We start from the raw sequence: 27,987 nt of genomic DNA, 5'->3' as shown, positions 1-27,987 counted from the left end.
AAATATTATCACAGTTTATTAGAAGCATCGTATATAGAATGAGACATTACAAAAGCAACATAGACTAATGATCTACACAATAATGAAGCACAAACCATGCTAAATAACAGTCTTAGAGACACTTTCAGCTCACTACATAGTCAACAGTCTGCTCATGTCGTCACATACCAAATTTATTATAAGCTGAGAAATCATGTTCGAGGACAAAACATGTATTTTCCTATCGGTCATAGCACAAGCTACTTTACAAGGTTTGAGGAATGTTTAAACATGCTCAAATCAATCAAAACAAGGAGTAATCCAGTTCTGGCCAAGTCCAAGTTGGATATCCATCAAAGACTGGTGTCCCACAAGAAACTACAAGAAATATCAGTTCATCTGAAGCCAATTTACAAGCATGCAGTACATCCTCTTTCAGAATCTGAAGTCAGCTCATGCAAGGTTGATACGACACTTGATCATGCATCTATCAGCCCTAATGGAAGGCCTCACTGGACAGCCAAATCTGAAACAGAAAGGTTGAGACAATGAGTATTCCTTGGCACTATCTTGACCTGGCAACATACAGTACAGTATACGCATATTCAATATGTATTCGTCTCCCAACTTACTGCTTCTAGTGGCTATGTAGCAATGCAATGGACAAGGATACTATACCTTCTTCCTCAAAATGCTTGATAACAGTGTCAAATTCTTAGAACATGTGGTGCATGTGACAATGCTAGCCCCTGCCCTCAGGTGAGGATAACCTGGGTGTCATGATCATCCAGCCAAGGCTCATGGTGCTGGACGACAAACCGAGGCTTGTGGAGACTCATAGAAGTGGGCATTTCCCAGAATACCATCTTACCTGCCCAACTTTACACCGGCATGGCCCATCAGCTGCAGCCAAGACTTGAGCACCAATGGGTAGAGTCATCTCTCGATTACATCTCTTACACACCATATACTGCACACAGCACCCATCGTCTGCACTCCAGTAACAGTTATACAGGCCTGAAGAAGGAGTTCATCCCCTCATTACATATTTCACATCACATAATTGAAAGCAGTCTAATACTCCAACTGACAGCAGTACAGAGGAGAATAAAGAGTACAGTGTACATTGACATAATCGACATTATACTTCATTGAAAGTAAACTGCATCAGTGTGTGGGCACATCTGGCAAGTCCCTGTCTCACAATCTGCCACATCCCACAAACTCAGGCAAGTAATGTCAATAAGTTCAAATGAGACTCACAGAGACAATCACATTGCAATCCAATGGAACACCATCTCACAGTGACAAACCTTTGAGGAGACTGTAATGACATACCTGAATTGGCAAGATGAGTCTCCAACTGTTTGAACAGAAGTGAACTGTGTGTTTTATCAAAAACATATGATTCCTTGGACTTCATTCCAATCTTCAACATAAACGATGGGCTTGTCTCTCTTTGAAAGGAGGCAACTGAAAAACGATACACCCTCTTGATTAGAAAAAGGGACTGAAGTTGGAGTAAAACATAGCAGAAACATCATGACTTCCAATGTTGTCTCAACCAAACAAAAAGAGCCAGTAATACTACATAAAATAGATGTTACATTATTCCATATCACTGGACTGGCCACATGGTTGAAGAGTGCATCTAATGAGACAAAGCTCTCGGGAGCATGAGGAACAAGAGGAGACAGCCAGGTTAATAAGAGACATAGGCCTGGTTCTGTAGGAGAGAACGATCAGAAGAAAGCTTAAGGCTGTGGAACTTACCACCACATTCCGCAGCAGACGTCACTATCTGTCTGCACTGTTGACACATCAAGTCATTCTCCTGCAAGTAGACAAGACAACACCTGTATACATGTAGTAACAAGTAGACTGGCCGAAGGCGTAGAAGTATAAATCAGCCCAAACAATGCACACATCATGATGATCAGTTGATTCTTGAACAACCCAAGACGAGTGTCAGAACAGGAACAATCATAATACACAAAGTCCTCAGTCTTGAAACACTTTTGTTGTCTTAAGCATTGGCATAGGTATCAACATCAGAATCCAAGTTTTAAGGTTAATATGAAACTCTGAACCAACCTTTTTCATGTTATCAACCTGATCAAGGAGATCTTTATTCTGTTTCTTTGCCTCTCGCTTGTTCGTGGACGACCCACGTCTTTTACGACCTCTCTTCGTCACAATCTCGCTCTCTTCCTCAGCTTTTTCCTCATCATTTTCAAGCATACTACTCGACTGTTTCGTATACCTGAATTTGGAAAGTCGACTTATCCGAGTATTTGTTCGATTCACAGGAACAGGATCAGGGGTCGTACCGGTAATGTTCATACAAGTCCTCCCATTTGCTGTTTCTAAAGCTGTAGAGGACAGTGCTGGGTTTGTGTCGTTATTCTTTGATTGCCAGGCATCATTTGATTCTGAATCAAACAAGAGAGGACTCGTGCCACGATCCCCATCAGAGACACCAGAAACGTCTTTAGCAGCCGAGGCCTTGTCCGAAAGCACACTTACAGTTGTTTCTGGTTTACATGTTTTGTGTTTTTCCTTACAAGACGAGTCTGGAATATTGACGAACTTGAAGAGTTTTTTCTTCCCCGGAACAGACACTGGCTTATCTGTACTAACATCCTCTATCTTTTTTGAGCTAATCCCAGTGTACAAATATGGCACGTACGTATCATTTCCCGACTCCATGTGTGTACTTGTACCCATTTTATCATTTACCTCCAGGTTTTCGGCCTCCACTTTTTTGTCCTTACCCCCATCATTGACATTAGCATTGATACCTCTAGCTGGGCTTGTCGGATCAACCACAGTACGTTCCCCCTTTGGAGGTGTTTCATATACGACACCTCTTTGTCTTTTCTTTCGTTTTGGCACTGATCTCTTTCCATCGGTACTGGTCTGGTCTGACACTATGAGGGCTTCTTTGTCATTGGGACTTGGTTCTTTACCACAGGTGGTATGCTTGTCCTTTATTTGATCAACACCATCAGAGTTCGCACCTTGGTTAACCACGGCTGGTACAGTATCTGAGGTGACTGCAGACGCAACTGTCGAGTTCATTGCAGTCACTGGTGAAACTGTTGCATCCGACGATGCACTCACAATGGCTGGTTCTGCCTGAGGAGGTAACGCAATGAAGAACAGTTTACCATCCTTGGAAATCGCAGGGCTATAGCAATCCTTGCCCTGATCATTTTTCTTTGTGACAAACACTGGCTCACCACCAATGGTGGTCAAAAAGCGATTCCACTGGGCGAGAAGTTCTGGTGAAAGGGCTTTCATGAGCTCAGCGGGTAAGTTGCTGAAGGCATTAGTGGACAGTTGAGAGGCACAGGGTTGAGACGAAGAGCTTGGTTCAGCATGAGTTGGTTTAGACATGGGTGTGCTGCAAGCTTGTGGCCCCTGGTTGAACTTGGCACGAAGGTTCTTTGCCGGTGCAGAAGCTGTGCCAGCCGATCTCACCTTCACCTTGGTCGTAGTTGGTGTGAATATACTGTAGATATCTTTTGGCTTAGCGCTGTTGTGTACTCGGAGGTCAGGCGAGGAAAAGTTGGACTTGGCACGTGAGACGTCGGGTGTGTTGGCAAAGCTCTGAGACACATTGATGCTTGCGTCAGTCACTGGAGACGACGAACTGGAACGGAAGGATACAAGGTTTGACTATTTCATTAAAAAATGATTGCAGCATTTCAAAACAATCCGAAACCAGGAGAATGCAGCTGATTAACAGATGTCCTCACCCTATTACAAATTTGGATTGGAGGTCTGACTGAATGCAGTGATTCAAAAGTTCAGTTCTGAAATCTGATACTTACGTTATGTCCAAGTCTTCAGTCGTCTTCATTTCCTCAGCAAAACTGGACAGGGCTTGTCGGATGTCAGGGAAGTTCTGGAAATGAGTCACCTTCGACCTCAGCCATTTCGATATCCCTGAAAAAGAAATAACAGCAAATGGAAGTAACAACCATCCAACCCTGGGGATCAAATATGGTAGTCAGTAGCCATTATTCGTTCACTGCCAGTGACAACCAAAAAAAACAAACTTATGCTCAAAACAAAGTCGCACAACTTTTGTGTGGACATTTTCATTCTCCCGAACATGGGCCACATTTATCTGCAAGATTAGTCAATATCAATACTTCTCAGGCAATCTCTTACGATTGGTAACACCGCGTGATATGTCTTACCATTGATATACTTAGGATTCTTGCTGAACCTTTCATCAACAAGGATGAGGGCACCCCAGTCTTTCCTGCAATGAAAAGAGCAATTTAGTCATGTGAAGCTGCAATGTCTTCCGTTATAACCAGCCGAGATATAACTTAAGATGTCATAGATTTAGTTGTCAGATTTCGAATGGCACCCACCTGTGTCGAATGCATCTCCCAAGAGCCTGATTGAGAGCTCGGTAGGCCTGTATCTCATACCATTCACTGCCCGTCAGTAAGCCTTTCCGGCGACTGTGCTGATCGTTATACTTGCGCTTGAGTTCCACCTGAAGTCAAAGATAAACTAACAGCTCTACAATGAGAAAGGACAAATCATCAGTTGGTTCAGGGTGAGAACTTCAGCCTGGTAAACATTCACAAATATAGAGCAAAGCCAGGTCATGGTCCATACGTTAGTCACAATCCTCGACCCCAATAGATGGGAAGCATTTTGGGCAAGCTACTTCATCACTTCAATTGGTGAAGTTAAATTATTCTTAGTGATGAAAGATGTGGAATTTTCTTACCTGTGCATCCATTATACTTGGGAAAGGGATACCGATCTGAAAGATATGAGTATTCAGATGGATATAAAACTCAAGTACCATAAATGGGGACAAGACATGATGTAGATTTCATGGTTGACCAAAAGGCCAACTCTTTCAGTGCCCTAATTTTTACAGTGGAGACTAGTCCATGAAACTCTATGTTAGCTTGACTTCTCGTATCACTTTTTCCATGGTGATATACTTACAGTTATGACTGCTCTCGCGTTGTTATCCGAGAAGTCAATGCCTTCACTGACCTTCCCACGGCAGACGGCTATCAACAGGGCTCCATTATACTGACTACTGTCACGTTCTGTAGGCAAGAATAACATCAGAATCTCAATAATACACGTCATTTTGAAGTAGACTAATAGGTAGAGGCCAGGCCAAGCAGAGATCAACATGACCTGAGCTGAAATCAATCGCCAGTGCTGCTCAACTGGTTGATAAAGGTTGAGTGGTGGATCGTCTAGCATTCACCAAAAGCTGACTGAATGAGGTGTTAATTTTACCTGATAGTTGGATAGCAGTGTAAAAGTTCTTGATGACCTCATCAAAGTCTTCAACATCTGACTTCCTTGGCTCACAGTGGATTGACTTGACATCCTGGATGTCTGACCATAGACCAGTCGCCTGAAAAGAGAACAGAATGGTACCTTAACTCCATTGAGAAGATCACCTTAAATCATTCAACACAACATGCCTATTACGCGTCACTTGACTGGTACATTTGCAAGTACAGCAATGACTGCATGGTTTTAGCTTTTCCCTGTTTGTTTGTTGCCAGCTCATCTTACACTCAGGTGGTGTTTGTGAAGATGTTGGGGAGTACAATCCTTGAAGGACTTGAAACTTTGATTAGTGGGAAGAAATGACTTTGGGAGGCAATTACTACCTTCATTGAATCAACCTCACCTGCCACCTACTCCTGAGTTTCTCCAGCATTTTGTAAGAAGAGACGAAGCAGAGGACACCATGGGGAATTGTCTGAAAGAAAAGAAGGATCAAGTAAAAACAATCTGTGCTGCAATTTGACGAAGGTGTTCTTATATTCAAGCCAAATATGAAAGGATTTCACGAAACACAGTTCCTATGTTCCTGTTTCTGTCTGACTGGATGAGTCTTTTCATCCCAAAACTCAAGACTAGATGCAGCTGATCTAATGCTTCGGAGTCACTTACCCTGCATATCTGAAGGATGGTTCCTCCAGTTTCGTCTTGAAACTCAAAGGTCTCCGACTTCTGATAGCTAGCCAGCAATTGCCCTCCCTTTGGTCCTTTACCAATCGTGCCCACCAGAACCTGATAAAATCAAGGATTGGAAAGAAAGAATAAAATAAGACCTTCTTCTTCGGTGTTCGACGAGAGGCAGGCGGTGGTTTGGGCAAAGTGATCCCCACAACTTGGTCTACAGTTCTGCTTCCTTTGGCCTCGTGGGCTGAGAAGTTGGGACAATCCTGCACTGGCACAATGCTCTGTCCGCCATAACAAGAAGGCTGAAATGGATATACTCATGTCTTTGCTGACCTAATCTACTATCTCAGGAGAGAGTGTGCACATAGGACTTTCCTTTCCCAACACCTTTCAAGCGGGTTCTTCTGTCATCGAATAATTTCTTACCGAGTGGTCGAATCACTCACCTGATTTGGCTTGATGACATGATTGGCCTCCAGCTGAATCGGGAAGGGCATTCCCAGCTCAGATTCAAATGACTTCAATGGAGACAGGGTGCCACTTGTCAACACCAGACAGCGCACAGACTCAAGGTCAGAAAAGGCCTGCAAAGTTCCGTATTACAGTCAGAAAAGAGTCTAAAGTTAAACAGCCAGTGTCACAGGGTTCTACCAAGGTTTAAGAATCTACATGAAGTGTTAAGAATATGGTTATCTAAATCTTCTGGTGAAGTACTAAAGTGTACTCAACTAAAACTACATGTACCTTAGTCACTGGTGGCCTAGTGCAGATTCATGCAGTAGATGTTTTATACCAGTGAAGTCCAACACTGACCCTACACTCTCTTGGTTACCCGGTAGAAATAATAACAATATGTAAATAGCAGTGTCTGAAAATCAAGGCCACCAAGATGGCGAATGGCGGATGAAATCTTTGAACTTACCACAGCAGGGTTCATGCACCAGAAATACAATGTACAGGGGTAGACATGCTGGGGGTTGTTGAGGCCTGAAACAACACACAATCAAAATAAGAAATCAGGTGAACAGAATACAACAAGTTGTTTTCACTTTAGAGCCAGGTTGTTCAAAACAAGATAAGTTAGTTTATCGCGGGAAACTCAAAGGACTATAGGCAGGAGCCCAGTGGGTCAGATTAAGTTAAACGAATTCACAGAGCGCAGGAAAACGAAATAAGTGGATGAAGCTATCGACATCAAAACGAACCAAAAAAGTAGAAATTATGATAGGTAACTGTAAAACTGCAGAAAAACTTACCTCTATTATTCTTACTCATCCACCTACCATCCTGGAAAGTAGAAAATGTGTAGATTATTAACACCAATTTTTCATCAGGACACTATTCAGGACCTATTGCTATGGTAGAAACAAACTGTCTTAAATGATCACCAAGATTATCCTGCCTTGAAGAACTTCAAAGAGCAACTGATTCTTAAAGGAAAGCCACAGCAGATTCCAAAATGTACTCACTGTTGGCCCACTCCGCCACTCCTTCTTCTTGACAATAGCAAGCCTGCAAAACAGAAATCGTACTGAGTCATCGATGTGAGGTTCTGATGAGTAGGGAAGGCACCTCGAAGACCATCCTTTGCCCTGTATTCTTCAGGACTGTCCGATGAAAACTAATAGGCTATCACTAGAGGATATTGAGCACACAACATCTGATAATGAGTTACAACAACAAAAAACTTTTCTCCTACCTATAGTCATCCAGGTATTTTTTGTCCTCTTTGTTGATAAACCTCAGCACCACAAACAGATTCTTGAGCACCATCATAGTTGCATTAGGTAATTTCACAATGCGACCCCTGGCATTCTTCCTCCGGACTTCATCTTGGTCTTGTTCCTCATTTATGATTACAAAATGGCGCTGAAAGAAGCATTTCAAAATGAGGACTGGAGACTGCATTAGTCCACAGCTATCAGAATTCCCCCACAATGAAATTGCTTCGATTAAGACAGAAATTGTAATATCACGTGGCATTGGTATGGCATTCAGTGACAGATTGGAGGAGAATCGCCAGCAAGGAATTTGTCAAGATTCAACTTACTTGCAATCTGTGGCTGATAGCTGCCGGGGTTCTATGGAAAGGGTACCTTCAAGCCCAATGATCTCAGAGAACATTAACAGAACTTGTTTATATGAGAAGATTGATTTACCTACCCTTAGGGCATCAACGTTTTCACTGCCAAGGGTACTTTCAAGCCCAATGATCTCAGAGAACATTAACTTGTTTATATGAGAAGATTGATTTACCTACCCTTAGGGCATCAACGTTTTCACTGCCAAGGGTACTTTCAAGCCCAATGATCTCAGAGAACATTAACTTGTTTATATGAGAAGATTGATTTACCTACCCTTAGGGCATCAACGTTTTCACTGCCAAGGGTACTTTCAAGCCCAATGATCTCAGAGAACATGAACTTGTTTATATGAGAAGATTGATTTACCTACCCTTAGGGCATCAATGTTTTCACTGCCAAGTCCCATTCTATTCAGCATCACCACCAGTTCAGGCCCAGACCAAAATTTGGACCACTCATCAAAGCCTTTCCCTTTCAGGTATTGGCCATTGTCCTTCACAACACGTTGGATTTTGTCAACCTAAAAGACACCAACCTCAGTTCTATACAACATTATTGCCAATCATATAGCTGTAGCTCTAGGATTCTTAGCCACCCACTGCCCAACAAACATCAATCCAACGAATCAAACCAAGTGTGTCACATGTATAGATCTATTCTGAATCAGATTCAGATCACTTATAGCACTCAATGATATTGATTTGATTTTGAAAATGATATGGAATCAAGGACACTCACCATGTCTTTCAAGGCTGCATGGTTCAAAGGCTTGACGTTTTCATTGACTGAAAAGAAGTACCAAATACATGATATGACAGGAAAGGTAAATCCAAATACCGTATTTTCCGGATTATCCCCCGCACTGCCCTATGACCCGCACCCCCTTTGACCATTACCTAAAGCCACGCAAGACCCGCACCTGATTATGACCCGCACTGCTCCAAGACCCGCATTCTCCAAAAATAGTAAGCCATTCATTGATGTTGACATCCTAGAACCGCCATGTTTTTTTTAATTGTTAACCAAAGTGGATCAATTCCAGCATGGCCGTAACTATTTTCCCTAGCGGAGACACCACAAACTATGCGATCATGGCGGAAATATTGGTTGAAAACAATGCGAAAACGATGGACATAAATCCTTATCAAGTAACCAGTTTGGTCCCCTTTTTTTTCTTTGGGGTTGGGGCTTATCCCTCTCAGAATCCACGCAAGACCCGCACCTTTGTATTACCCGCACCCCCACTTTTTGGGCCTGTTTGAGGGCAAAAAGCCGCGGGTCATACGCCGGAAAATACGGTACAAAGATGGGTTTCGCAATGGTGATGATGGAATTCATGATCATATGGGATAAGTTGGGAGACCTCTCATATATAACTCTGAGCTGATCAACAGTCTGAATTCTTTGGCAAAATGGGATTTTCCCACTCGGAGCAACTCAAGCTTACCCATATCCAACAAGTCAATAGATGCCTTTGCCAGCTGGTCTTCTGTAAACTCAGCACTCGCCGCACTACGTGCAAAGTCCTCAATGTTATGAGCTTCATCCAAGATGACAATCTGATTGTCTAAGGTGATCTCCATCTGTAACAAAGCATATTCCATAACAAGAGATACTTTCATGAAAACCATGCCTCATGTTTAGACTGGGTTCTCTTTACCAATAGCTCAGGCCAAGGTTTTCCCAAGTTATGCTAAGGATGAGTGTGACTGTGGCACTTTGTTGATCAGCATAACCACACCCGAGTTCATCCAGAAGGCATCACAACAGGTGTTGGCCGATGGCTACCATAATGCTATTCCGACATGTTTGGCTTGGTCACCGTAAAGCTGGTCCTGGATGCACGTTCTGGATTGCCAGAACTACTTCCCCAGAGCTGATAGTTCTGGGCATTCCGTCAATTCAATGTCTCAATGTTGCAGGGACAGAGGTTTCTCTCACTTCCTTGAACTTCTTGTGCAGATGGTGTCAAGTCTGAAGTAGCAAAACCAGGTATGAAAATATGGGAACAGTAGCAAAACCAACCACCTGATTTTGTAGAACCTACCGAATCTCTTATGACAGGATCTATCAGATAGTTATACGGACAGAACACCAGGCGAGCAGTGTTCTTCAGCTCTCGGGCACTGAAGTATGGACAACACTGAAAAGGGAAATATTATATGATGAAGGCAAGGTTGATGCTCAAAGAAAATGCAGAGGGGAATCCGTCGAATCGATACCTAAGCTATAAGTTTCCATGCAGGCTTCAAAGTTCAGGACCAGTCGGGTAAGAAACTTGCATGTGGCCTAGTTCAGTAACATATCCCTCTAATAAGGCAGTCAACGAGACCAGTAACCAGACACATTTCAGGAATTACTCTTGCAATATTTGGTAGAATTGGTAGTAAGAACAAAATGAGCACATACTTACCATGAGTGCGGCACAAACATCTTTGAAATCCTCAATATCCCAGGCAGTGCGCAGGCCAGAGGTTGCGATTACTTTCTGGGTTATGTTCTTGCTCTTTTCATAAAACTTACATCCACGAAGCTGAAAAGAGAGTAACAAGGCATCCCTTACCTAAGGCATCCCTTACCTCAAGCTCTACTCTGCTGAAAGGAAGGATGCAATCCTAAGACCAAACAGTTTGGGTTTTAGCTCTCTCCCCACTTAACTGAACAAAGAGTAACTGTCTGGCGAATGCAAGGAAGAAGACAACTTGGCCACTGTGCTTGCCATATATGTAGGTAAAGTGGTCGATTGACTCATGAACTCACATCCACTTTTTCGCGACATCCGTCATTCCTGTTGGTCATCTGGAGCACCTCACGATTGATACAGCTGTGATCTCGACTGGACAAGATTGTCATTCTACGAGATAAAGAACAATGGATGAGTCAAATCAAGGGAATCACAAGAAAGATCACTGACAAATAAAACACTGTATTTGTGTAACAAGTCGGTGAAGAAAGGTTTGTTGGACAAACACATGAACCATTGACCTGATATAAAACCCTAAGATGACATGAAACTTACATGTCAAATCACATGCAATCAGATATGATAGCAATCAGCAGAAGTTGTACTGAGCCATACAGTAAAATAGACAGAGAGATGTTTTAAAGATGCTCTCTGACGCGTAATACTTACTCTGTCCCACAGTAAGCCGTCCTTCCCAGCTCTCTAGTGATTTGTTTTATCTGACGATGAGTACGCGTGCAGTAGAATATCGTAGGAGGCCTGAAAATAAACAAATTGAGGTCATGTAAAGTCACTCCAACACTATCTCGGACGAGAACTTAACTCCTCACACAGTGCAGGGCTTCGTTGGGGCAATATCGCTCATATGCCCTGCCAATGTGCTCGGTTTCAGGTAAGTATTCGAATTTATGAAGAGTTTTAGAAGTGTTGATATCACTATTGACTGGCCTAACATATACATACCTGACAGGGGTTTTCTCAGAGGCGTTTTCAGCACAGTCACACTTCATGCATTCTTCATCCACATCTGCACAACAGCCATCCTTGCTGTCAGCTCCACTGGGAAGGTTTGCGCGTGTACTTGTAACTTCCATCTTCCATGGAGGAGGAGAAATCTTCTTGGATTCAGCTGGTTGGTCAACTTCATAGGATATTGGAGTATGTGTTCTTTTCTTCGACTTTGAGATGGACTGCAGAAATACAAAGGTAAATATTAAAGGGGGACTAGAGGCAGGAGGTAGGGGGTCTATTGGTAGTCTGCAGGCGACTTTTATGTGTAATTCATACATAGAACAGACGGTCTGGTTTGAAAAAGTGATGAAAACGGGGGGGGGCTATTTTAGCAACCACCCTGCTTTGTGTCACTTAATCTGACCCACCTGGCTACTGTCTGTAGTGTCCCTTTAAAACATGCCCATCAGAAAATATACTTAATTTACCAGCATCTAAATGCCTAATCAGTATAGAATTATATTTTGTGGCCACATGGAAAACTTTTGCGTGCCAACTTACCCCCACTGGTGTCCTAAACTTCTTCCCTAGGTCCTTGAAATCTTCATCACGTTGGCCTTCACTCTGATCTGAAGAAGGCTTTAGCTCTAGTGATGTTTCACACTTAGACACATCTACTGGCCCTGAAGAAAAGAATAAATTAATTCAAACTTTGGGGACTGCCATTATGAAATTGCTTACAATCTGATACAAGAACTGAAGGATAGCACATACCTGGTGAGGAATTGTCTGGAAAATACTTAGAGTTGTCCAGGCCCGACTTGGAGTCCGGTGGCGAAGAAGTACATTTCTTGATATGACATTTGCAACAACAATCATCCCTTGGCTTACCAATACCACTTTCAGCCTTTTCTGGAAAAAATAGGTTTCGCACCATTTATAGTTATACTTCCTGCAAGTTGGCTAGAAATCTAGGCCCTTAACGGAAGGGAATAACTCAAAATCTAATGAAATGTCCCAGGGACATTGTGCTCATATGGGGCAACAAAAGAGTGAATAGATGATTGATGAATGTTCCTAACTATTTTAGTTAGTATTTCCAATTTACTTTTTGTTTAATGATGTCTCAGACAAATCAAAAATACTTTATGAGGAGCATAAAAGTTGTATTACTAAGTGCACTTCGTTTCTTCTTGGCCAGCCTACCTACAAATTCTGTTTGCCAAGCAAGCGCTGAGCAGAGGAGAGCTAAACTTTTCCCAGTTCCAGTTGGACTTTCCAACAAGCAGTTCTGTTTAGACCCACATCCCTTGATGATCTGAAAGACAATGCATTACAATTTACATAAGTCACTAAGTGGAATCTTACAAACTTAGCCATGAATTGGAGATCTCATGCACTCAACTTGGCCATCATGCTGAGCTGCACAAGGCGAATGGTCTGAAAGGGAGCTGGATCTTTTATTCACTCCCTGGGTAAAGAATAGGAGACTTACCTTCGCCATCATGGAGAGCTGCGAGGGATATGGTTTGAAAGGGAACTGAACCTTCACACCCTGAATAGGGATGGTTCTAGGTAGTTTCGCATCCATCTTCTTAACAGTTAAATGCACCTGGAAGTTATCAGAAAATGAACATTATTGGCATATCTACTCTATAGGCATTGTCTGAAGTGTTCCTAGTGTGCGCACTTAATTTGTTCTGGTGCCGATTTGTCTTCTTTGAAAAGCCCTATTTCATCCCAATGTTGCTTGATGATTGAACTGTTTCTATCATTGAATCATACTTGTCAACATTAAGTCCAAATAAGGCAATGTCTTCTTGTTGACCATAAAGTCACCATTTGTGTTCGGGTACTGGCGAAAACAGATTTTTTACAGTTCTGGTTTTTTCTCCCCAAAAGATTGCTTATCAACAAAGTATCGGACATCCACAGCTATATTTTCAAATGCACAACAACATGCATACACATATGTACTCGTTTTGGGCATGGTGGAAAATAAAGTGGCTTTATCTCATTGACATTGCTGCTACAATTATAAAAATTTCTTTCGAAGTAGCCGCCACGTCATAATTTCGCCACTGGCGGCGCTTTTGCAGAAAAAATCCTTGCCATTGACACTGCTAACAGAAGCACTCGCCATTTTGTATTAAAGCTGAACATTTGCCAAAAAGTTCCGGCGCGCTCGCCGAATAAAGTTTTATTTACCAAATATTTGACTTTATGAATAACTATGTATCTTAAATTTGTATTTCCTAGTTAAAATCTAGTTAAAAAACTGTCTTTATGCTGTTAAATTTTGTAATTAATCTATAAATTTTGGAACTAATTTTGTATCGGCGAAATATTGTATGATCTATCGGTAATATTCATTATATATTCATACACCAGGAAATAGGCAGACAGCAGCATCGAAGCAATGAACGTAGGCGTGTTTGGAGAATGTGTCTTTGCGGTAGACCCCGCCATTGTTGCGAGCAGTTCTGTCGAATTATCTCCCGCAAATTTGCTTATTTATTATCTCTAAACTGCTCAAAATGAGTTCGGAAGAAGATGTAATGAAAATTGGAAAGAAGCTGAAGGAGATGGCGTCTTCGGAGACGGTTGAACAAGGTCCAGCTCAAGATATGTTGGATACTTTGCGTGGTATGAAAACTACTGAATCGCTGAGTAAAATCACGAATGTTGTTGTTGTGTATAGGGCAGTGTCAATGTACACAGAATACCCGATTTACACTAAAACCTTTTTTTCCGTCCTGATTCGTAAAGTTTTTGAAAAACCATCATCAGCAGAGTTGCATTTCTCTTTGAAATTTTTATTTCATGCAAGTCTGACCAAAAAAGTTAATCTATGTGCAAAGATGTCAATCGACCATGGCATGGTTGGTAGGCCCGGATTCTTCGGTTTTGTCTTTGATTGACGATTCTCTTTGCATTCTTATTTTTTTTCTCTTTTCAGGCATGAAAATGAACATGAAGGTCTTGCAGAAAACCAGAATCGGCTTGACGGTCAACTCCTTCAGGAAGGCGTGTGAGACGGCAGGGCTGGATTCCTTGGCCAAACAGTCGAAGGCTCTGATCAAAGACTGGAAAAAATTACTTGACCAAGGCAATGCCAAGGGTGGCGATGATGACAATAAGGCTCTGAAGAGAGAAGACAGTATATCGAGTACGTCTGGTGAAGTGTCGTCCAGGAAATCATCGACAGATACACCACCACCAAAACAGTCGTCGTTCTCTTTGAAGAATTCGGACACAACAGACAGTGTGCGGTTAAAATGTCGTGAGATGTTGAAAAATGCACTTGTCTTACCAGAGGGGACTCCATTGGAAGGCGCAATGGATCCAGAAGAAATCGCCATTGCCATCGAGGATTCCATTTATACTGAGATGATGAACACAGACATGAAGTATAAAAACCGGGTGAGAAGTCGAATTGCCAATCTGAAAGATTCCAAAAATGTACAACTGAAGGAAAATGTCTTGCTTGGCAACATCAGACCTGAGAAAATTGCTGTCATGACTGCCGAGGAGATGGCCAATGATGCCATGAAAAAACTGAGAGAGAAATTTACGAAAGAGGCCATTAATGACCACCAGATGGCAGTTCAAACAGGCACGCAGACCGATTTATTAAAGTGTGGGAAATGTGGCAAGAGGCGGTGTTCTTATAACCAGGTTCAGACAAGGAGTGCTGATGAGCCTATGACGACATTTGTTTTCTGTAATGATTGTGGTCATCGGTGGAAATTCTGTTAATTCAGTGTCCGGCTTGAGGGTTGTTTTCGTGTGCATCATACAATGACAGTGTACATGCACCTTACTTCAAAAACAGATTGACTTCATCCTGAGATCAAGTTTCTGTACTTCTGTGGAGAAATTTGTGTGGCAGTGATGCGATGTACAGGTGTTGTGAACAAACCTTTGGCTATGTTTGTGAAATGTGTACGTGTGTCTTTTTTAAAAGGTCTTATTCAGACTTATATACTGGCAGTTTATTGTACATATTTTGCAGAAATGTTCACAGTAGGAGTAATCAGGTGTTGCTGGGGTTCTGTCTAGAATAGACGTTGAACTGTCTACCTCCGACAACTTTTGGTTCTGTAAAATATGTCTGCAGGCATACAGATAGACTGTCTCAGAAAAAACCAGCACAAAATAGGTTATTTTTGTGTATGTCCAAACCCTTTGCTACAATTGTTTTCGTTGTGAAATGGATGTATATACACCGAGGTCACACACAAATGTAACTAGTTTCTGTGTAACTATGTGCTGAATTAAAGTGTGGAAAAAATGGACTTATTTCCAGGAGATAAAAGAGTTGAGTTGTTGCATGCAGCAGACTTGAACAAAGTTTTTAAAATTGACTTCTTATTTTCTATTGTCTCAATTGGCTAACATAATGACAGTTACCGTACTAATAAGTGTCAAATTTGATTAAAAAAATTTTGGAAAGCATTTCATTTGGCAATCAGAAGCTGGAATCTTCATGAGCTGACCTGCATTTGATAAACCACATGTCTTTTACAAAACAAAGTTTGTAAATTTTTGACAGTAATACTGTTGTGTCAAGACATCTTGACAATGTAATTCTATTGGTTACAAGTGAATAAAACGTCTGTCTCTGTCTCATGATTAATTTGTGTTGTCCTTGTTGTTGGCTTTAAAAATTATTGGTCGTGTTCTTCACTGTTAGAGGCGAGCATACAGCCCAGATTCATATGTTTTGGCATTAAGGAGGACGGCCACACAGCCAAGAATCCTAGGTTGTGACAATATGGAGGACAGCCAGCTTCAGCACCAGAGCCCAGGTTCATTGGTTGTGACAGTATGGAGGACAGCTAGCTTCAGCACCAGAACCGGATTCATAGGTTGTGACATTATGGGGGACAGCCAGCTTCAGCACCAGAGCCCGGGTTCATTGGTTGTGACAGTATGGAGGACAGCTACCTTCAGCACCAGAACCAAGGTTCATTGGTTGTGACAGTATGGTGGACAGCCAGCTTCAGCACCAGAGCCCCGGTTCATTGGTTGTGACAGTATGGAGGACAGCTAGCTTCAGCACCAGAGCCCGGGTTCATTGGTTGTGACAGTATGGAGGACAGCTACCTTCAGCACCAGAACCCAGGTTCATTGGTTGTGACAGTATGGAGGACAGCCAGCTTCAGCACTAGAACCCAGGTTCATTGGTTGTTACAGTATGGAGGACAGCCAGCTTCAGTACCAGAACCCAGGTTCATTGGTTGTGACAGTATGGAGGACAGCTACCTTCAGCACCAGAGCCCGGGTTCATTGGTTGTGACAGTATGGAGGACAGCCAGCTTCAGTACCAGAACCCAGGTTCATTGGTTGTGACAGTATGGAGGACAGCCAGCTTCAGTACCACAACCGGATTCATTGGTTGTGACAGTATGGAGGACAGCCAGCTTCAGCACCAGAACCCAGGTTCATTGGTTGTGACAGTATGGAGGACAGCTACCTTCAGCACCAGAGCCCGGGTTCATTGGTTGTGACAGTATGGAGGACAGCCAGCTTCAGTACCAGAACCCAGGTTCATTGGTTGTGACAGTATGGAGGACAGCCAGCTTCAGTACCACAACCGGATTCATTGGTTGTGACAGTATGGAGGACAGCCAGCTTCAGTACCACAACCGGATTCATTGGTTGTGACAGTATGGAGGACAGCCAGCTTCAGTACCAGAACCCAGGTTCATTGGTTGTGACAGTATGGAGGACAGCTAGCTTCAGCACCAGAACCCAGGTTCATTGGTTGTGACAGTATGGAGGACAGCCAGCTTCAGTACCACAACCGGATTCATTGGTTGTGACAGTATGGAGGACAGCTAGCTTCAGCACCAGAACCCGATTCATAGGTTGTGACAGTATGGGGGACAGCCAGCTTCAGCACCAGAGCCCGGGTTCATTGGTTGTGACAGTATGGAGGACAGCTACCTTCAGCACCAGAACCCAGGTTCATTGGTTGTGACAGTATGGAGGACAGCTACCTTCAGCACCAGAACCCAGGTTCATTGGTTGTGACAGTATGGAGGACAGCCAGCTTCAGTACCACAACCGGATTCATTGGTTGTGACAGTATGGAGGACAGCTAGCTTCAGCACCAGAACCGGATTCATAGGTTGTGACAGTATGGTGGACAGCCAGCTTCAGCACCAGAGCCCGGGTTCATTGGTTGTGACAGTATGGAGGATAGCTAGCTTCAGCACCAGAACCCAGGTTCATTGGTTGTGACAGTATGGAGGACAGCCAGCTTCAGTACCACAACCGGATTCATTGGTTGTGACAGTATGGAGGACAGCTAGCTTCAGCACCAGAACCGGATTCATTGGTTGTGACAGTATGGTGGACAGCCAGCTTCAGCACCAGAGCCCGGGTTCATTGGTTGTAACAGTATGGAGGACAGCTAGCTTCAGCACCAGAACCCAGGTTCATTGGTTGTGACAGTATGGAGGACAGCTAGCTTCAGCACCAGAGCCCGGGTTCATTGGTTGTGACAGTATGGAGGACAGCTAGCTTCAGCACCAGAACCCAGGTTCATTGGTTGTGACAGTATGGAGGACAGCCAGCTTCAGCACCAGAACCCAGATTCATAGGTTGTGACAGTATGGAGGACAGCTAGCTTCAGCACCAGAACCCAGATTCATAGGTTGTGACAGTATGGAGGACAGCCAGCTTCAGCACCAGTGCCCGGCTTCATAGGTTGTGAAAGTATGGAGGACAGCTCACTTCATTCACAGAGCCTAGATTCATAGGTTGTAACAGTTAAGGAGAACTGGAACATGCCCTCAGCCAGGTTGTGCATGACGGCAAGCAACCAACACATGGGGACAACTAGTTGCAGTCACACTCATATATTTATAAGTTGGGGTGATATGGTGGGCTGCTAGTACTGCATGCAACACAGGTGTGCATGTCAATAGTTTCATGGCAGTCACCTTGATATCTTGGTTACAGTATGGAGGACAGCTAGCACTGCAACACAGGTTGTACATGTCAGTGGTGGACAGCTTGTTCCATGCCAGTTCCAAATATCTCAGGTTCAGTAGTGTTTATGACAGTATGGAGGACAGTTAGGACTGCAGTACACAGGTTTGGAGGAACTGAAACATATCCCGGAAGCATAGCAGGGTTGATGCCCAGCTACATGTAGCCAAGGTATTGAGTCAGACATCCCAGGTCCATAGGCTGGGCAGCATGGAGGACGATAGTGGGACACCTGTTGAATGCAGACACAGACTCCAGGTAGACAAAGTTATGACAGCTACAGAGTGTGCTACAGACCTCAGATCATCATGCTTGGTAGAGATCCATGTCGTTCTCATGAAAGTTTTTATCACATCAGCTTCAAATTGATTGGTCTTGAAGCTGGCTGATCAAAAGCGACAAAAACAGAAAGACGACCTAATGTGATTAAAGTTTATTACTACTGTAGCAATTATTATAGTAATCCACATACATGTCCATACAAAAATAGGGCAACCTGAGGCATTGTTTGTGGTCTGCTTTTAAATATTGGTCTTATCAAAAGTGGATCATCTTTGCAAGTATACATGTAAGCCATACAGATATGCACTTGTAAACGTTAAGGATTGGAGTCCAGACGGCTCCTGAATAAGTAATAGGCAAACCCTGCATGACAGCAAAAATTAGAGATATTCCCTAAATGGACAACACAAAAACAATCACAGGTACACGTACATGGGAATACGATTCTTACCAATAAAATGTGTCAACATTACATTGATGATGGGGTATAAAGTTTGTTCATTAGAGTAAAGGCAGATGCCCAACCAATCCGTCACATAGCGAACAGGACTTATGTTTGGAATAAGCAACAGTGCCAGTCACCTCAGAGGCTGTGGTTCAAGTCTGGTCAGCCATTTCTTCATGACAGTGAAAGCCGCTCGCTGTCAGGTTTCCTCCAGTGTCATGGTATAGCACAAGGGTCTTGGAACTGTCAGTTCTAGTATTCACAGAGCTATCAATGATCATCAGTTATTCCTTTACAACATGGAATATAATAAGTACTAAGTGGAGCTGTGTTCTGGCAAAATTGTCACCCTGTTGAAAGATACCAGAGATGCATTAATACCCCAGTTGGTCTATGCTAAAAGAAATCCTACAGTACAATTACCTAAGTCATACATTCATTACATGTGTGTACAGATGATTCCCAGGCTGACCACCGAGTTTTGACCTGGGTGGCTACTTCTGAAGTGACTTCTCCCCTATACATGTATGAAGTCACAGAATAAGCCTTCCCCCTTGGGACCCACCCCCGAGTTTGATGCTACGGCATCCCACCATTACATCCTGGGAATCATCTATTATTCCTCGTTATGCAAGAGCACCCATTGGATCCCACGCCGGCAGCATGCGTGCTTTCTTCTTTAGAATGTCCAAGATTTCAGCTGGAATGTGTTTCTTATCTACTACAACTTCATACACATATTCATTGAACCAGTTGTCAGCCATCACCAAATAACCTGAAGCAAAATCAAAAGGAAAGTGAGAAAGGGAAGGTATCAGACACAGGTCAACACTGTTAGGAGGGTGTTAAATGATCAACAAGGGAAGGTATCAGACACAGGTCAACACTGTTAGGAGGGTGTTAAATGATCAACAAGGGAAGGTATCAGACACAGGTCAACACTGTTAGGAGGGTGTTAAATCATCAACAAGGCACCTATATATCTACGATATCTACGACTAGCTCATTCTTTGAACAATGCAGCCGGAAATTATGAGTATAGAATCACTCTCTTTCCCACCATCTCTGGAAGAAATCATCTAATAATCTTCTATCCTTACCTTTATCTCCCTTTTCATCACCCCATGAATTCTCAACTCTCCACCTGCGAGATTTGGAAATGTCATCCTGCAAGAGAAGAAGACAGTATCAACTGAATCATGTCACTTATGGGCGGTGGAAAGAAGGGCCTCATGATCACTAGCACAGAAACTGCCGACTGATTTGATTAGAATCGACTTGGTTTTAGACATCAATCTTTTACCAGTCTGAAATTGTATCTTCCTGCCATATGCTTTTTGCTTGGCTTTCTGACAGTGAGATCAACAATAACATCCTTTCTAAGTCATATTCCTATTTTGCCACAGGGGGAAAGATCCAATACGCATCTACCAAATGAAAGCTTCATAATTTTGCTAAGATTAGACATACCTCTTCCAGTGTAACTCCTGTCAGCACCATTGCATGAGTCATGAGAGACTGGCCATATATCAGACGATCTGCTTTCGACTGATTGCCAACTGTCGTTCCGAAGACTAATTCGTAATCGAAACTACATGCAGAAAGAAAAGGATTATTGATTGTGAACAAGAGTAGAGGTGGTTAACGAAAAGGCATGCCAAATTCATGTACTGGCCAAGAAAATAGGTCACAAGAGTCATTTTGCAAAGACCATGACTTGCTTTATTTCTTCTGTTCTTCCTCTCACAACCTTTTGCTATGTTCGTCCATCATACCATCTGTGCTCAGGGCCAGATCTCCAAATGTTCCACTCTTACCGGCGAGGTCTACCCATGCATATGTTTCAGGTAATGCTGCTGCATCCTAGGACCTAGGTTACTATGACAGGAGTTTGGATCTTGCTAAGCTCCTGGGCTAAAACATGAAAAAGCTAGGACTTTAACTACTATACCTGTCCAAGTCTTGAATCCCTGTCTGTAAACAGAAGAATTTACCAACATCACATCCAAACCAAACTGCCTCATTCTGCTTTATGGCATCTGCGGCAAACGTCTTGAGGTTTTCAATTGGCTGGTTCAGATAAAGGGTGAGGTTTCCTCCCAGCATGTTCCCCAAGTACTCCACTGTATACATCTCATTGTAAGGGTTTTGTGTACGGGGGTCATTCACAATACACACCTAGAAAAAGACATACAGTAAAGTTTGTCAGCAGAAGCAGAGCGACCATTACAGAATGGCAAAGATAAAAAGGAGCACTGGACATAACTTGTTGTGATTTAAACTGGCCCTTATTACTTGTCAAAACATCTATGAACTTTCTATCAAGTCTTCGATGCTGATATTTTCAACCCATGCAAACACTCGCCTTGTCTTCCATGTTAAACACAGGTTTAACAAGCTGTTTGTAGAACTCACGCGGCGTGATCGGTCCTACTTTATGATACTTTTTCTCCTTGTCGTAATATTCCCAAGTGAATGTCTCTGGAGGCGATCCAAGACAGATGCTCACTATCCGATATATCTGAAACATTATTGACATAGAAATCAATCACTGAAAATGTTTACATTGTGCATGACTTAGCTTGTAAGTCGAGTTACTGATGTACTCTCTCTCTCTACATGTTGGCAACTTAGGTAACCACTGGCATGTTTGATAAGTCTTAACAGTCAGGGACAGCAAGGAGCTCTACACACCTTCACTTGAACCTCATTAGAAAGACAGTTTGGTGTGTCTAGTTGACTATAGCACATGGTTGGATAAGCTTAGCTGTACTTATATATGATTCAAGTGTTCATTCACCAATAGACCCAAGCATCCTCTGTTTACAGGTTTGTTAGACATGGCTTCAAACTGGCCTTAGAGCTCAACAGAATTGAAGAAATACGTGTAAGTCAAGACTACCGTTTCCATCATTTTCTCTCTGGTTTCCTTCAGTGCATCATCACTGCTACCAGTCTTAACCAATTTGAAAATCTGCTGGCAGAACTCCCTCATCTGAAATGTTAAGAACATAAGTCATACAGCTGATCAGCATGTTACAAGAGAGGCTCATTTCCTCATGCATCTTTGATAACAGATGGAACAAACAGGTTCAACAATTACAGTTTTGATGAAGCTGACTGATCAAGATTATGAGAGGTATTGAGAGGACCAATCTCCGCCACAGGACTGAGGTTATAGTTTTACTTAGGCAGGTTGAACGCTGAAGAAGAAGAAGAAGAAGAGAGGACCAACCTTACTCTCTCTCATACAAAATTAATGTAAAATGAATCAGGACAATGCAGAAGTAACAATATGTGTTGCTGGCCTTGGTGTTGAAAAAACTGCTCCAATACAGTACATTACAATCCTGTACTTCCATTTTATATGATTATTCACCTTATCATTGATCAATCCATTCATCCTCCTAGAATTCTCAGCACTGTGTGCCTCCCGCCAACAGCTCTTTGGGATTACGCCATGCTTCTCGACCAGGTTCACCAGCATATCCCACTGTCCTCCGTCCTCACTTGGGTTGGTTAGAAGGTGCTGTACGAGGCGGCCATCAACAGGTTCACCTTTCTTGGCCACTTGGGTCAGAACATCCAACAGATAATTACACCTCTCTAGCTGAAGAGAAAATAACACAGATGAGAGTAGCCACCCTCGGATAATCTGGAAAAACACTGCACGCCCCCACACAGAAGTGGAGCTTTTTATCAGATTTTTCTGCTTTGAAATTACTATCTGGGCCTATCAAAGGAGTCATGATTTTGCTATTAATTGAAGTCCATAAAACAATTAAGAGTGTTTTGCAACGAAAAAGTAAAATATTTCGAAAATTTGTCACACCCTTGCCACACCACAACCATAATACACTCTTTCATGTTCAAACTGACCTTGCCAAAGCAAAACAAAGAAGGCTAAAGATCCAACTCTTTCTTACCTTGTCCCAAAAGTAGAGGTAGTTCTGACTGAATTCAAACTCATCAATAGTCTGCTGTGCCATGAAAGGCTGTCTCATAACATTGAGGAGGGCAAACAACCAACATCTGCCAGAAGCCTTCTGATTGGATACTGGTTTCACATCCGGCACCTAGAATAGAAGATAGGTTCTGAGCTGACATTCATGTTGAAATAAACTTTTGGTAAACTATGTCCACCACCTTCTTACTCCCAGAGGTAGAGAGACATGGATTTAGGCTTTGTAACACTACGAGGAACCTTACCTTGTGTGAGACACAAGATCCAATCTCGTCTTGCCTGTGTTTGTAGCATGCTTCAAGGAAATCTTGTTTGGTGACCACATTTTGAGCCAACTTGTTCTTTGGGTCAGCCTCAAATGAGGATTTGTACTTCTGCAGCACAGAACTTGGGATGCCTTGAAAAAGAATAAATATATTTGACATGCAGAAAGTCACAAATGATCATTTCAAATAATCTAACAGTGACATTGCACGATATTTTATTTTTACGTCATGACGTTAACTAAGTTAATTCCCTTCAAAAAGTGGCGATATATTGCACAATCTTCTCACAAGGTGACGATACTATGACTTCATGTTATAAATCTCTCCACTCATGATTGATGATTGATCTGGTCCTGACCTGGGTCTGGGACTCAGCTGGCCTGTTTCGCAGAATCCCAGAGACTCCAGTGTGAGACAATGGTGACAAATGCGAGGAGGAAGAGTTAATAAAAATTAGCCATAAAATTGAGCAATTGATCTCTAACCTAACCATCGAGGTGAATTCAATGACTGACAATAGGTTTGACTTCATTCACCAAGGACTACATTTACTTTTACACCAGTTGGACAGTCCGAGATGACACAGCTCATTTTTACAATGAGTTTACTGACATAAAAGATGTCTGAAAACCTCTAGTTATGGCTTAAATACAAGACATTAACGGCCTAACATTATCTCTCCATCGTTCTTATGATAAATTGCCAAAAATATGCTATTTTGTCGTGAGAAAGACTTATTGGTCTCAAACCCAGAACAGAACCGTACCGGCGTTTTCCATTTTTATTGTTGTGTGTGTCGTGACTGATTTCCAGTTCAGCCGTTGCTGTTATCCGTCTCAAATTACTACTCAAAGTAGTGCATAAAACGCCACTCAGCCTTGTTTATTAACCTGGATGAATACATATCAGTATATTTGAAAAAACCTTGAAAAATATAACATAACAAACCTTTTTATAGCTTTAATTTAGTTTAATTGCTTACTTTTTAAGGACTATTTGTAATCGTTCCAGCCTCCGCCCAGTGTGCTCTTCGGTCACATATTTTCATTATTTTGACTTCTGAGAACAACGCAAAATCTTCATTAATCTAATCATCTTGTGAGTATTCGAGTATATAGTTGTCCCAGAACAGATTCAACGGTATAGGCCTAACCATGGTTAATCATGATACTACATGAGCAATGAGTGATGATTGATGGTTGTTGCAGGTTGGGCCTTGGGATTTGTTGTTGGGCAACACTTGACTTGCACTGTGACTAACAGATTACAGAGGGTCACTGTCACTGTGTGTGTCAGGGATGTAATGCTGGTGGGACCTGTTCGTTTCTAAAAATGTGCCTATGTAGCCTATTGGCTGGCTCGATTAAAAGTAGGCCTAAATCTATTTTCAGAAACAATCATTCCTAGTGTCGTGATCCGTGGTAAATTACCAATTAGCGTAGCCTACTAAAAATAGACACAAAGATACTCAAAGAGTTAAGTTTACCTAACAGACCTTATTCACATTCATTTCACTTCAGGTGGAGAAAGCAGGTAACAAGTCAAAATGGCAAAAAGAATCACCCAAGAAACCTTTGATGCTGTTGTGAAGGAGAATATGGAAGACTTTGACATGGAAGAGGAGGAAGCCATAGAAGATGCTGTGAAACAATTTGAATCTCAGGTTAGAGAACATGTCAGATTACTGTAACTGCAAAAAGTCAAACGCTTGTCATCTGGGGGAGTGGGTCGATGTAAACAAAAGGCATCATATGTTCCTCTCCTTTATTCTTTTATTCTTATATTTGTGAAACCAGTCTGGTTAAACAAGTGGTTTTCAAAATTTTACTACAGTGAGGCAGCAGACCGGAAATTGCTGTTACGCTTTAAAAATTACATTTTTCATTCAAACTAATATCTTCAGACCTGAACTGCCAGAATCTGCCACAGAGGGTGATTTTCATAACATTTTTATTTCATTTCATCCAAGGCCTTTATTTTGTGGTTTACAAACAAGACAACACCTTTCAAATATCTTTTTAGGGTGTGAACTTGGCCAACATTGTCAGAGATCTTTACACAAGGCAAAAGGTGGGAGGTGCAGACAACTCTGTTCATCAGGCAATTGATGCTGTGAAAAACATTTCTTGTGAACTAGAAAAGGATGTTCCAGACACAGACATTTTATCAGGAGAGTTAGAAAAACTAAAATTGGAATGTGACATCGATCTTGCTCACCGTTGTTTAGCGGGGACGAATGGTGCCTATCCTGCATTATACAGCATGGTGGAAAGGTATCGGAGTGATAATAAGATGCTAGTGAAATGCCTACAGACTTTGTGCTCACTTTGTAATGGGCAGCCTGATCTCTTGGACCAGAATGGAGTATGCTTGATGATGGAGTTACTGGAAAACAAGAAGGCTGACATTGAGTGTTCCACCTTGATTGTGCGGTTCATAAGATACTGCTGTATTATGCATGAGTCGAACAGACAAGCATTTGTGAAAGTGAAACTGATTCCAACATTAATGGACTGTTTGTGGGAACACAGGTCATGTGGTGACATGGTGAAGGAAGCATGCATCCTGCTTAGGGTGTTGACGTTTGATGATGATGTGCGGGTACCCTTTGGACAAGGTCACGAACACGCCAAGAAGATAGTGACAGAATCTGCGGCATTGAGGACAATCATAGAAATTAGTCAGGGTGAGTATGCAGCCTGAGAAAATTCGTTTTTACGAAATGTTGAGATTTTAGACTTAAGAGTTTGACTTCATTTTAGATCATGTGAGCTTATTGGTAAAGTTAAGAACTTTGGTATCTTGGCACAATCTTGAAAAAAATCATGCTGGATACCAAATGGTTTGGTAGGTTGGTATTGATATTGGTATTGACCTGGTAATTTGTTGTTTACTTTCAGATTATGTGTCAAACACCAGTGTTCTAGGAGAACTCTTCTCTACTCTTGGTAAACTGTCAGTGAGAGATGAATTCTGTCAGGAAATAATGGATTTGGGTGGTCTTGCTTTAATCTTGAAATCAATGGAAGCCAACATAGCACATATGGTAAGTTTCACCCGGTTGATGTTTGGCTGTTCTGGTTTGTTTTCTTCGGTTGTGACACTGCTTTCTCAATCTCTTGCACATTTGTGTTGTAGTTTTTTTTAACATCTTCCGTCAGATTACCGAATTACACTGTTCTTATTCTCTTCCAGTCGATAGTGAAACAACTACTTGGTGTCATCAAAGCTGTGGCAGGCAATGACAACGTCAAGGTGGCCATCGCCAAGGAAAATGGATTTGAGCTCATCTTGGGAGCTATGAGCAAACACATGAGTCAGGAAAAGGTGTGCGAGTTAGGGTGCGCAGCAATAGCAGCGATCATCCTGAGACAACCCAAGCACTGCCAGAGAGTCATGGATGCCAATGGTGCCGCTGTCATCATCCAAGCAATGAATGTCCACAAGAAGTCTGATGGCGTTCAAGTGAGTTGATAGTTGAATTTGACAGTAATTATTCAACAACTAGTAAACTATTCAGCAGCTAGCTGATGCTTTGTAATTTCAAGGACATGTTTGATTCGGCTCTGTCATCTGGAACGAATGTAATGAGGTCAAATGAGGTGTTATGAAAAACAAATCGACATTCCACTGAATACTAAAATATCCACAAGAAGTAGATGTGATACTGTTTTCCTCCTTTTTCAGCAACAGGCATGTATGGCATTACGAAATATGGTGGCACGGACCAGGGATTACTGTGACCAAATACTTGCTCTTGGTGCAGAGGACTTGATCAACCATGCTCGCATTAATTTCCCTAAGTGTGAGGACACTGCAAAAGCTGCCCTTCGTGATCTTGGCTGTAAAGTAGAACTAAGGGAGCTCTGGAAAGGAGAAAAACCAATCATGCATTCATAGAATTCAACCTGGAAAAGACTGTTAACATTTCAACTGAACATTTTGGACATTCCTGGATCAAACAAACAAATCCTAAAGTATGCTTGAACTGCAGTATGGTGGTTAATTCACCTCAATATTATTTTCCATGGCATCTGCCAGGCACTGTCCAGAGGAGGCGGCTCCTTATTAGTTGGAAGGCCTTCCATGAACACACAAGATGAGATCTCGGCCAGTTGATTCTCCACGTTGGTCATTAACTACCAGTGTGCTACTTCCATCAATTCAAGTGTGTATTTTCCTTATTGAAGAGAAAATAAGTAATTGTATGTTGTGTTATGTTTTTGATAAAACTAGGTTTATTTCAAAATAGGATTATTTATTTCAATAAAAATGATTTTTGATAATAGTATATCGTCTCCAATTTCATTTTGCTACACTGTCCGATGTGGTCATCATAGTTTAATTGCCCCGACTACACACTTGGCTGAGTGATGATGTAGAGCCTCTCTATTGGGGACACCCAGGGGACTGACAAATGTTGTCTTAACTCTTAGGGACGTGTCCTGATAACAGAGGTCAAATTATATGGAAACTATCCATTTAGACCAATGTCGGGCTGTCCTGCTGTGAACAGAGGTGTCCGCTATGGGAAGTACTAACTCTTTAGCTGTTTCATGCTGTATTTATCAGGCATAAGA

At 42.2% G+C, this 27,987-nt stretch overlaps 4 protein-coding genes across 5 annotated transcripts; 2 read left to right on the top strand and 2 right to left on the bottom strand.

Annotated features, from left to right (window-relative positions):
• Positions 1-38: 38 nt before the first annotated feature.
• On the bottom strand, positions 39-13,575 carry LOC135500937 (Fanconi anemia group J protein homolog). 2 transcript variants are annotated; one of them, XM_064792650.1, is made up of 32 exons: positions 13,416-13,575; positions 12,944-13,060; positions 12,655-12,766; positions 12,223-12,360; positions 12,010-12,131; positions 11,461-11,687; positions 11,167-11,256; positions 10,794-10,887; positions 10,447-10,566; positions 10,081-10,176; positions 9,481-9,616; positions 8,772-8,818; positions 8,404-8,553; positions 7,649-7,818; positions 7,419-7,461; positions 7,206-7,236; positions 6,872-6,936; positions 6,396-6,533; positions 5,938-6,057; positions 5,672-5,743; positions 5,269-5,389; positions 4,963-5,069; positions 4,736-4,771; positions 4,368-4,495; positions 4,188-4,252; positions 3,816-3,930; positions 2,669-3,634; positions 2,074-2,242; positions 1,753-1,813; positions 1,318-1,452; positions 851-996; positions 39-505 (listed from the first exon to the last, which is right to left on the bottom strand). In XM_064792650.1, exons 2-32 carry the CDS (start codon positions 13,037-13,039, stop codon positions 476-478), a joined length of 4,146 nt encoding a protein of 1,381 aa, XP_064648720.1. In that variant the 5' UTR covers positions 13,040-13,060; positions 13,416-13,575; the 3' UTR covers positions 39-475. The 2 variants fall into 2 exon arrangements, with proteins under 2 accessions (XP_064648720.1, XP_064648713.1); XM_064792643.1 differs by having other exon boundaries at positions 2,074-3,634.
• A 309-nt stretch (positions 13,576-13,884) lies between these two features.
• LOC135500930 (transcription elongation factor S-II-like) lies at positions 13,885-16,087 on the top strand. The gene is made up of 2 exons (XM_064792629.1): positions 13,885-14,094; positions 14,408-16,087. The coding sequence occupies exons 1-2, from the start codon at positions 13,986-13,988 to the stop codon at positions 15,205-15,207; spliced, it is 909 nt and encodes a 302-aa protein (XP_064648699.1). The 5' UTR covers positions 13,885-13,985; the 3' UTR covers positions 15,208-16,087.
• Positions 16,088-18,882: 2,795 nt separating this feature from the next.
• LOC135483502 (bleomycin hydrolase-like) lies at positions 18,883-24,191 on the bottom strand. The gene is made up of 10 exons (XM_064764461.1): positions 24,174-24,191; positions 23,387-23,538; positions 23,104-23,253; positions 22,557-22,787; positions 22,080-22,172; positions 21,543-21,698; positions 21,129-21,355; positions 20,648-20,768; positions 20,278-20,344; positions 18,883-19,952 (listed from the first exon to the last, which is right to left on the bottom strand). The coding sequence occupies exons 1-10, from the start codon at positions 24,184-24,186 to the stop codon at positions 19,804-19,806; spliced, it is 1,359 nt and encodes a 452-aa protein (XP_064620531.1). The 5' UTR covers positions 24,187-24,191; the 3' UTR covers positions 18,883-19,803.
• Positions 24,192-24,330: 139 nt separating this feature from the next.
• On the top strand, positions 24,331-27,698 carry LOC135483501 (armadillo repeat-containing protein 6-like). Its single transcript, XM_064764460.1, has 6 exons — positions 24,331-24,505; positions 24,928-25,070; positions 25,430-26,093; positions 26,308-26,453; positions 26,603-26,872; positions 27,095-27,698. Exons 2-6 carry the CDS (start codon positions 24,954-24,956, stop codon positions 27,305-27,307), a joined length of 1,410 nt encoding a protein of 469 aa, XP_064620530.1. The 5' UTR covers positions 24,331-24,505; positions 24,928-24,953; the 3' UTR covers positions 27,308-27,698.
• The last annotated feature ends 289 nt before the right edge of the window (positions 27,699-27,987 follow it).

This window comes from Lineus longissimus, chromosome 2 (genome assembly GCF_910592395.1).
Source record: "Lineus longissimus chromosome 2, tnLinLong1.2, whole genome shotgun sequence".
In the NCBI taxonomy this organism is placed as follows: Eukaryota; Metazoa; Nemertea; class Pilidiophora; order Heteronemertea; family Lineidae; genus Lineus; species Lineus longissimus.
This window is presented reverse-complemented; position numbering and strand designations above follow the sequence as displayed.

What these genes read in the sequence shown, in the direction of transcription:
- LOC135500937 (XM_064792643.1), bottom strand. Translation starts at nt 13,039, where the DNA reads ATGGATGCGAAACTACCTAGAACCATCCCTATTCAGGGTGTGAAGGTT. An exon ending in AGTGGCGGAGTGGGCCAACA is followed by an intron (nt 7,237 to 7,418) that starts GTGAGTACATTT and finishes TCTACTTTCCAG; the next exon opens with GATGGTAGGTGGATGAGTAA. An exon ending in AACTCAGGAGTAGGTGGCAG is followed by an intron (nt 5,390 to 5,671) that starts GTGAGGTTGATT and finishes TTCTCTTTTCAG; the next exon opens with GCGACTGGTCTATGGTCAGA.
- LOC135483502 (XM_064764461.1), bottom strand. An exon ending in GATCTTGTGTCTCACACAAG is followed by an intron (nt 23,254 to 23,386) that starts GTAAGGTTCCTC and finishes CTTCTATTCTAG; the next exon opens with GTGCCGGATGTGAAACCAGT. An exon ending in CAGGAGTTACACTGGAAGAG is followed by an intron (nt 20,345 to 20,647) that starts GTATGTCTAATC and finishes CTTCTCTTGCAG; the next exon opens with GATGACATTTCCAAATCTCG.
- LOC135483501 (XM_064764460.1), top strand. Translation starts at nt 24,954, where the DNA reads ATGGCAAAAAGAATCACCCAAGAAACCTTTGATGCTGTTGTGAAGGAG. An exon ending in AAGCCAACATAGCACATATG is followed by an intron (nt 26,454 to 26,602) that starts GTAAGTTTCACC and finishes ATTCTCTTCCAG; the next exon opens with TCGATAGTGAAACAACTACT. An exon ending in AGAAGTCTGATGGCGTTCAA is followed by an intron (nt 26,873 to 27,094) that starts GTGAGTTGATAG and finishes CTCCTTTTTCAG; the next exon opens with CAACAGGCATGTATGGCATT.
- LOC135500930 (XM_064792629.1), top strand. Translation starts at nt 13,986, where the DNA reads ATGAGTTCGGAAGAAGATGTAATGAAAATTGGAAAGAAGCTGAAGGAG. An exon ending in TATGTTGGATACTTTGCGTG is followed by an intron (nt 14,095 to 14,407) that starts GTATGAAAACTA and finishes TTCTCTTTTCAG; the next exon opens with GCATGAAAATGAACATGAAG.